This window comes from Tursiops truncatus, chromosome 4 (assembly GCF_011762595.2).
Source record: "Tursiops truncatus isolate mTurTru1 chromosome 4, mTurTru1.mat.Y, whole genome shotgun sequence".
Classification (NCBI taxonomy): domain Eukaryota; kingdom Metazoa; phylum Chordata; class Mammalia; order Artiodactyla; family Delphinidae; genus Tursiops; species Tursiops truncatus.
Genome location: NC_047037.1, coordinates 14317335 through 14327346, shown reverse-complemented (window position 1 = coordinate 14327346; position 10012 = coordinate 14317335). Strand labels below are relative to the sequence as shown.

At 38.6% G+C, this 10012-nt stretch overlaps 1 protein-coding gene across 1 annotated transcript in view; it reads right to left on the bottom strand.

Moving 5' to 3' along the window:
- GPR149 (G protein-coupled receptor 149) overlaps positions 1-10012 on the bottom strand; it is a 70635-nt gene continuing 60623 nt past the window's right edge. The window contains exon 4 of the mRNA XM_019934131.1: positions 1-573. Within this exon, the coding sequence (XP_019789690.1) occupies positions 1-573 (573 nt within the window). The remainder of the gene's footprint in view (positions 574-10012) is intronic.

The window sequence follows — 10012 nt, the reverse complement described above, 5'->3', positions numbered from 1 at the left end:
CTAGTTATCCTTGCTTTCTTCTTCTCTTCTCCTATAAGCTTTATTTAACAACTGGATTTCCTCCTGGTAGCCGTCCCTCTCTTGGCTCTGCCTTTTACTGTTCTGCCTGTGTGCTTCAACAGTGTCTGGAATGGAGATGTTGATATCACCATCAGGATTACTTGTGGGTAAAAAGAGAGAATATGAGGCTGTTTCCCCTAAATCACATGAAACAAATCTGTTTTCTTTCCGTGAGTAGCGTAGGGAAGGAGATCTGATCTGTGTGGAGGACTGGCTGATGTTGCTAATAATTGACACCGTGTCCAAGGCCTCTTCATTATCACAAATTTCAAGAACCTCCAAGTGTATTTTCACGCTGGTGTCCGCAAATGTGGAGGGAGAATCTTCTGAGTTTGGTTCATGGCCAACACTTTTGGATCGATAGACTTCTATTTTCTTAGAGGCTGGGGTAATTTTTTGTCCTTCTGTGCTCACCTCATAGGTAGAAAGAGATAGGGTTTTCCCGGTTGGGGCTTGGAGAGACACGGTCCCCTGGAATGCACATAGGGGAATGGCCAGGGCACCACCGGAACGCTGGGGACAAAAACAAAATGGTTATTATTGAAACCTGGTGTCTGAGATTGGACCATTTAGTAATTCATTTTATTCATCAAAATGGTAAAGTTTCTTTATTTCAAACCCAATTCCATAGAAACCTTTTACAGATATGGGATTGAAATTCTGTCATCAAAGCTCTGTAGCTTAGTTTCTCCTAGGTCAAATACTACATCTAAATGAGGGCAGTCAGAAACCTATCTTTGATGATAAAGGGACATATTTCCACAGTTTAAGGTAAAATTTGTGTACTGTAGCCAGCAGGAGATGGGCAGAATATGGGCATAAAATCGAATGCATATTTACACTCTGGAATTGTTTTTATATTTTTGTAACATGTTCAGTTACATTAAAAAGCTTTCATATAGGTTGAAAGAAATGCAGAATGTGTTATCAAAATGCACTTTTTTTTCCTGTTTAGTATGCCAGAGAGAGTGACACCTGTGAAACTATGGCTCAAATTAAATACAAAGAATATTTCGACTGTAGGTTTGAGCACACAGAAGAGGAACCAAATGTCACCAGAACTGTGTGGTACAGTGTGCTTACTTTTCCACAGAGAAATCACAGTCATTAAAGTAAACCCAGTGATAGGGAATGCCCTCACATCCCTGCAAAACTTTTACATTATATTTAGAAGTACTAAAATTTTGTTTTTAAATTGTACTCACCACTGAGGACTGCTTAAGAAATGAAGACTAATTCTTATGATAGTCTGTACTTTATATTGTTGATTCATGCCTTCATACTTTCAGTTGATTCTTTTGGATTACATGTTAGTTTCAGAAGAAGACAGTAATATGCCAACCTTAGAGCAGTGGTACTAAAAGCTAGATCCCCAGACCAGCATTATCTGCATCACCTGGTAACGTATGAGAAATGCGATTTTTGAGTCCTACCCCAGGCCTACCGAATTAGAAACGCTAGGGGTGGAGTTCAGCAGCCTGTATTTTAACAAGCCCTCTAGGTGATTCTGTTGCGTGGTGAGATTCAAGATGCATTGCTGTAACTAAAGAAATGCTGTAGCCCAGAAACAGAAGGTGAGGGGAGGGGTGGTTAACAGACACTTCTTATACGTGTGCCCACCATCTGTAAAGCCTGGAATCACTCACCGGATTGGCTTAAATGTGTCTTTCCACCAGGGGAATGGGCGTGGGGGCTCTTAATGTTTTGCCAATTTAGGATGATCACCCTTCCCAGTTTGCCTGTGACCGTCCCAGCACTGAAATTCCTGCATCCCAGGAAGCCTCTCAGTCCCAGGGAAACCAGGACAGTTGGTCACCCTATTTTCCATGGGCATTTTGTATCTGGACCTAAGAGTAGCTAGAGAAAGCCTAGGACCAGGGTCCCACATTAAAGAACAGTTTGTATTCTCATCTACTTAGGGAAATTTTTTTTTTTTTTTTTTTTGTGGTACACGGGCCTCTCACCATTGCAGCCTCACCTGTTGCGGAGCACAGGCTCCGGACGCGCAGGCTCAACAGCCATGGCTCACGGGCCCAGCCACTCCGCGGCATGTGGGATCCTCCCGGACCGGGGCACGAACCCGCGTCCCCTGCATCGGCAGCTGGACTCCCAACCACTGCACCACCAGGGAAGCCCGTAAGATCAATTTTTAAAAATACAGGTTTCCCTTGCTATCTGAAAGTAGACTGTTCTGGTGAAAATTTACATAAGCTGAAATGGCATAAAGTGAAGAAGCAATTACCCTAGGACACATCTTGCCAACAGATGCACAAAATTAATTGAGATAAAGCACAGATGCTCATAGACACAGTTCAAAGCTATGGTGGCTTGATGCCGAGATGCTGAGTATATTTTCCAGAGAAGGAGCTGAGTGCTGCAGTTCTCGCAGCTCTGGGTGTGCGCTGCTTCTATAAAGGCTTGTTGCAAAACAAAAACTGAATGTTATTTTCACTTTTTGCCTTTCTTATTTAAAGCAAAAATCCTCTTTGGATTTCCTTCAGTTAGTGAAAACTGGTTCTAATGTAGGTCTTTCGTAAAAGCAAAGTGGAATAAAAGTGAATTTTCGAAAAGCAGGGGATACCTGTATTATTGTTTAAAATTTATCTATTTTTATTTTAACAGCCCTATATAATACCTGATGATAGTCACAAGTGCATCAGAAGGTCATATTGGAACATATTCTTTTTTTTTTTTTTTTTTTTTTTTTTGCGGTATGCGGGCCTCTCACTGTTGTGGCCTCTCCCGTTGCAGAGCACAGGCTCCGGACACGCAAGCTCAGCAGCCATGGCTCATGGGCCCAGCCGCTCCGCGGCATGTGGGATCTTCCCGGACCGGGGCATGAACCTGCGTCCCCTGCATCGGCAGGCGGACTCTCAACCACTGTGCCACCAGGGAAGCCCGGAACATATTATTTTTTGAAAATAAAATAGGATATTGAGGGACTGAATTGTATGTGAAAGTTTATTGCATGATAAAAAGTGGTAGATTCAGAGAACATAAAACTACTCATTTCGTAGTCTCTGCTTTCTTTCCATTTAAAAGCCTATGAATTAGCATATGCTGTCAGGAATAGTGCCAATCCATTATTGCTGTATTCCTGAGTGTAGGTGGCTGGGAGCATTTTTATTTGAAAATGAAAAGCAGTTTTCAAAACCTCAGAAATGCTTCAGGAGGAGAGATCATGCCATGGAAACACATTAGCACAAATAATCTGCTGTGATAATTGATTCAGACTAACTGACCTTGAGCATAATGAACTTTTTGTTTCTTCACTATAAGCCTCTAAGTGAAATCAGGGTGAAATTATAATATAAGGGAGTTGCTCCAAAATATCTCTCCTAACAGTTGAAGTTTCTGTTGATTATCTGAATCATTCAATTTATGGAAGATGTATTACAGCATGTAGGATCATAGGACTCACCAGAGACCATTTTATAAAGGGAGAACTGACAGCCAGAGAGGTGAAACTACCTGCCCAGGGTCACACAGGTAATAGTAGGAGGACTGGTACCAGGACTCAGGTGTCTTAACTCCCAGTTAAATGCTCTTCCCACTGCACTATGTTGTTACTTTGAAAGAAATCTGCTTTAGCCAGGGATGGTGGATCATGGGTTTTCTGTCCAGGAAGCTAGAATTCTATCACTAACTCATGAATAATCCAAGTGACTGACAATTTTAATCTAAATTAAAATCATATAGATGATCTTTATGTTATTTAGGTGACTTTCAGGCATCAAAAAGTACAGACATTGAGGAATTAAGTCAAGCAGACCATCTAAGAGAGCTTGGAGGAGAAGAGATAGGGACACAAAAAAATAGCAGGGAGAGTAAGAACTTTGTAAGAAAAACAATAAACTAGACTTTTTTTTTTTTGCGTTACGCGGGCCTCTCACTGTTGTGGCCTCTCCCGCTGCGGAGCACAGGCTCCGGACGCGCAGGCTCAGCGGCCATGGCTCACAGGCCTAGCCGCTCCGCGGCATGTGGGATCTTCCCGGACTGGGGCACGAACCTGTGTCCCCTGCATCGGCAGGCGGACTCTCAACCACTGCGCCACCAGGGAAACCCTAAACTAGACTTTTAATAATTTACTTTTGGAATTTTATTTAAAACTGTGTGATTACTATATTTTCATATATTCAAGTCCCCAAATATTCCTTGTGTCATCCTGTCTACTTCATTTAAATCTTTAGTAAACCAAAAAGAAGCACACACATGAATTGCTTAAAGAAAAGAGTAAGAATAAGAAAATAAGGGCCTCTATAAAGGTCCTATTATGTGGCATGGAAAATGTTAGGTATTTTAACACATTTCCCATTTAATTCTCACAGACCTTTGAGCTATAAATTAAGATTTGCCTTGTTAGTGATGAAAAGTCTCACAACTGAGTGACAGATTTAGGATTGATATTCATCATAACAAATATTTACTGATCTGCTGAACACAGCCCATATATCAGACTTCTTACTAAAGTACTTTATATACATTTTCTTATTTAATTTTCACATCAACCTTATTAAATAGAGACACTCGTCACCCCAATTTTATAGAGTACATAATTGAGTCACAGGGAGGTAACTCCAGTTAGTAAATGGCAGTCAAATCCAAATCCAGGATTATCTGTCTTAAGCCCTCTGTTTTTAGCCGTTTTGCTACTTCAAGGCGTAGTGTTAGGGAATAAAACATGAATAACACCTCACTCTCCTAATCCAGCTGGAACCTGCGGTGTCATGTGGGAACAAGGGAGAAGGGGGATTTATTCACTTTAGGTAGTGAAGGGAGTCTTTAGAGAAGATCTTTAAGAAAAGGGTTTCTAGGGCTTCCCTGGTGGCGCAGTGGTTGGGAGTCCGCCTGCCGATGCGGGGGACACGGGTTCATGCCCCGGTCCAGGAGGATCCCACATGCCGCGGAGCAGCTGGGCCCATGAGCCATGGCCGCTGAGCCTGCGCGTACAGAGCCTGTGCTCCGCAACGGGAGAGGCCACAACAGTGATAGGCCCGCGTACTGCAAAAAAAAAAAAGAAAAAGAAAAAGAAAAGCGTTTCTATACTTGACTGTAAAAATCCATAAAACTTTATAAACAAACATTTTGTAAATAGAATCTATGATACAGTAAAAGAATTAACACAATTATAAGAAGAAAAAAAAAGGAATTACTTGGTGGTCAAGTGGTTAGGACTCGGTGCTTTCACTGCTGTGGGCCCAGGCTCAATCCCTGGTTGGGGAACTAAGATCCTGCAAGCCACTCGGTGCAGCCAAAAAACCAACCAACCAAACAAACAAAACAAAACAAAAACCCCACAACAATTATTTACATGCAATACTGACATATTTGGCACTTACTGAAAATATATGTACAAAACACTTGGCTGAAAAAGACATTTAAAATTAGAAAACTCAGAGCATTACTATAATGCACTTTCAAATATCTCACAAGCACTTATGGCACAGCAAGTGAAGAGCACCAGGCTCCCTGGTAATATTTAGGTAACTTTAATGTGCTTCCACAAGATTGTTGTAAAACCACCTGAACGTTGTCAAGAATAAAGTCAAATGCCATATTCCAAACTGAAAAAAAGAAAATGGTTTCTAAATAGGGTCCTAAAAGATAACTTCAGTTGGCAGAAAAGTAGGAAAAATGTAATCCAGGATGAGGGAACAGTAAGAACAAAGGCAATTGGAATTTTGGGGAAATGACATAGTAGAGGGAAATGAGACTGACAACAGAGTTTGGGCCCAGGGCCAAGAGCCCTGTCCACCAGGATAACAAGTTCTGATTGTATCCCATAGGCAAGCAGGAACCACCTATTTTTGTTTATCGAAAGGAAGGAAATTAAGATATATGGAAGGTCTACTATGTACAGGCGCTTCATCTTGGCACTTTACATGTGAAATCTAATTTAATATAATACTCCATAAGGAAGGTAAAATTATTTTCATTTTATAGATAAATTGAGGTGTGAAGAGGTTAATTAACTTGCTTAGGTTACACAGGAAGTTAAGTTTTGATTTGTGATATATACTCATCTCAGATTCCATATGCTTTCTGCTATGCCTCTTCTGGTCTAACATGATAATTGGGTAGCCTGTGAAATACAGATTGGGAAAGATGAGTGTGGTGGTAGGGAGACCAATTAGGTAGTTTTAAAAATCATTGTGTACAAAAGAAAAGGGAATCTGAACTTCAGTACTGATAGTAGAAACACATATGTGGGATGGACTATAGGGGAATTGCATAGGCAAAACTCTTGAGATTGTGGAGGGTCCTGGTGAAATATGGCTATGGAGCCGTGTATACCTGTCTTTGAACTCGGTTGAGTCACTGTCTTTGTAATCCTTACCTCTCAAGCCTCAGTTGTTTCATTTGCAAAATATGAAGAATAAATGAGTTAATGAATGTAAAATGATTAGTTGAGTGCCTCACACAAAGTAAGTGCTCCATAACTATTAGCTATTTTGGGGAGGTAAGAGACAGGAAACCACGATGCTTTTGAGATTCTATTGCTAGTGTCTAGTACTAGTAGTTGAGATAAGGAGCTTAGGAGGATGTTGATGATTTAATGTTACTTTAACAATCTTCATCTCCTAGTCATTTTATAATGATTTAAAATTTTGCCCTGATACTAAAACTAAACAGAGATAATCCAAAAAAGAAAACTACAGAGAGCTATAACTCATTAATATAAATGCAAACATTCTTAACAAATATTAGCAAGTGGCATTAAGCAGTCAATAAAAAGAATTAAACTTCATGATTAAGTGGGGTTTATTCCAGATGCAAGGCTAGTTTCCATATTCCAGAATAGGTTGATGTGACCCACCATATTAATAGGCTAAAGAAGAAAAATCACATGATTATATGAATTGATACAGAAAAACTATTTGACAAAATTCAACATCCATTCATGATAAAAGAAAAGTAAGATCAAGAGTAAGTTCTTTTCCTTGATAAAGAGCATCTATAAAAACCCTACAGCTAATGTTACACTTAATGGTAAGAGACTCCTTTCTCTTAAGAGCAGGGATAAGGCAAGGATGTCAGTTCCTACCACTTCTGTTCAACATAGTGCTGGAAGTTCCAGCCAGTGCAATAAGTCAAGAAGAGGAAGAACTAAAACTGTCAGTACTTAGATCACTTAGATTGGTTTAAGCAGAAAACCCCAAGGAATCTACAAAAACTCCTAGAACTAATAAATGAGCTAATCAAGGTTGCCTGCAAGTTAAACATAAAAATCATTTCTATTTCTGTATACTAGCAAATGAAAGTATGGATGTGAAAATTGGTAATTACAGTACTATTTACAATTCCTCAAAAAAGTGAAATACATGTTAGTCTAACAAAACCTATGTAGAACTTACATGCTGGAAACTACATGACTCATGAAAGAAATCAAAGAAGTTCTAAATAAAAGGAGAGACATAACATGTACATGGACTGAAAGACTCATTATAGTAAAAATGTCAGTTTTCCCCAAATAGATATATAGATTTAATGCACTTCCCAATAAAATTCCATCAAGATTTTTTTACAGATACAGACATGTTTATTCTAAAATTAATATGAAAAGACAAATGAACAGAAGTGTGAAGTTATTTTGAAAAAAAATGAATATAGTGGGAGTAATCAATCTACCTAACTTCAATATAGCTACAAAAACCAAGACTGTGTTATTGGTGGAGGGATATACACATAGGTCAATGGAATAGAATAGAGAACCGGGAAGTAGTAGACCCACACAAATACACCCAACTGCTTTTTGACAAAGGTGCAAAACCAATTCAATAGGCTTTTCAGCAAATGATGCAGGAGCAATTGACATCCATAGGCAAAAAAATTAACCTAGAACTAAGTTTCATACTTTATTCAAAAATTGACTCAAAATGGATCACAGACTTAAATGTAAGATGTAAAACTATAAAAATTTTAATAAAAACATAGGTGAAAATCTTTGAGACCTAAGGCTAGACAAAGAGTTCTTAGACTTGGTACCAAAAGCATGATTCATAATAGGAAAATTAATAAATTAGACTTCATCAAAATTAAAAACTTTTGCTCTGTGCAAATGCAGATTTTGATTCAGTAGGTCTGTGGTGGTCTGAGATTCTGCACTTAATAAAATTTCTCAGATGATGCTGAGGCTGCTTGTCCATGGACCACACATTAAGTAACAAAGGACATACAATCTGTAAGGCTCCTTACAGTTCTAAAATTACATGATTTCACAGGTGAATAGATTTTGTTATTTTATAGTGTTAGCAGTTTGGAAAAGTAGAGAGAATTCAATATCAGTTGACAGAATAATAGAAAGCGCCTCCAAAGCTCATTTATAGATGAATAGGATGGGAAACAAACTCATATCTTTTCACATGCCTTTAATATATTCTAATATTTTATTCAAATGACACATATTTCAAATGATGAGCCATCCTGATGAAAAATGATCAAGTTTCAGCATGAATCTTCATTTTACGTTGATCTTACAACCAAAACATAAGCTTCTGAAATGAATATATCATTGCATTTAAATTGCTCTATTTTTTATTTATGGAAATTGGTATTCTCATATTTTCAATTCATACTTTTGGGCTTTATCTGAGCCCATGAGCACAATCAGCACAGGCTATAAGAAATCCTATAGGAATTTTTTTTTAAATTTATTTATTTTTGGCTGTGTTGGGTCTTCATTGTGCGGGCTTTTGCAGTGAGCGGGGGTTACTCTTCATTGCGGTGCGCTGGCTTCTCATTGCAGTGGCTTCTCTTGTTGCGGAGCATGGGCTCTAGGCACGTGGGCTTCAGTAGTTGTGGCACGCAGGCTCAGCAGTTGTGGCTCATGGGCTTAGTTGCTGCGGGGCATGTGGGATCTTCCTGGACCAGGGCTTGAACCCGTGTCCCCTACATTGGCAGGCAGATTCTTAACCACTGCGCCACCAGGAAGTCCCCTGTGGGAATTTTGAATTTAAGTGTGTAAAATTGGAGCTCTTGGGATTATTGGATAGGTTTTCTATTCTCTGATCTAATAGAAACTAAATCTCTTGTAACTCTAACAATGACATTTCAGTTTAGATCTGATATGTATCCAAATTTATTTCCATGTGAAATAAATGGAAATAAAGAATAAATAAATTTCTTCTTTATTTCCAGAAGAAACTAATTCTTTCTGTTTTATAACAAAATAGAGAATAAACTGTAACTTGAAAGAAAGCATGCATTGTTTCTATTTGGAATATACAATTTTATCAGGAATAAATGAATCCTAAGAAGTGAAATAGTTTTTCTCATCTAAATGATAAACACCCATTCAATTGAGTGTTGTACCAGTTAGGGATACCCTACTAAAAATTGTTGCACAAATATTTTTTCTCATACTTCATGAACCTGAATTAGCTCAGGAATGAATGTATATTTTCATTTGTAAGACAGTTTCAAAGGATAAATACAGTGTTTTTGGTAAGATTACTATACTTCAGAAAAGGTGTTAAAATTCATGTTGATGGTATTTATAAAAGTACAGAAGACAAAATGTTTTTATTGACAGCATAATATAAGAAAAAGATAAAATCAAAAGAACACAAATCTATGGAGATAGTAGTTTAGGGGTATCCTGGGACAGGTGATGGTGATGGATTAAGAGTAAATGGGTAGGGACTTCCCTGGTGGCCCAGTGGTTAAGACTCCGCACTCCCAATGCAGGGGGCCAGGGTTCGATCCCTGGTTGGGGAACTGGATCCTGCATGCCACAACTAAAAGATCCCACACACGGCAACAAAGATCCCGCCTGCCACAACTAAGACCTGGCACAGCCAAATAAATAAAAATTTTTAAATAATTTTAAGAAGTAATAAATGGGTACATGGGATCTAATTGGTGTGATGAAAATGTTCTAAAACAGATTTACTAGAAATCATTGAATTGTACACTTGAAATGAGAGAGTTATATAATATGTAAAATGTTCCT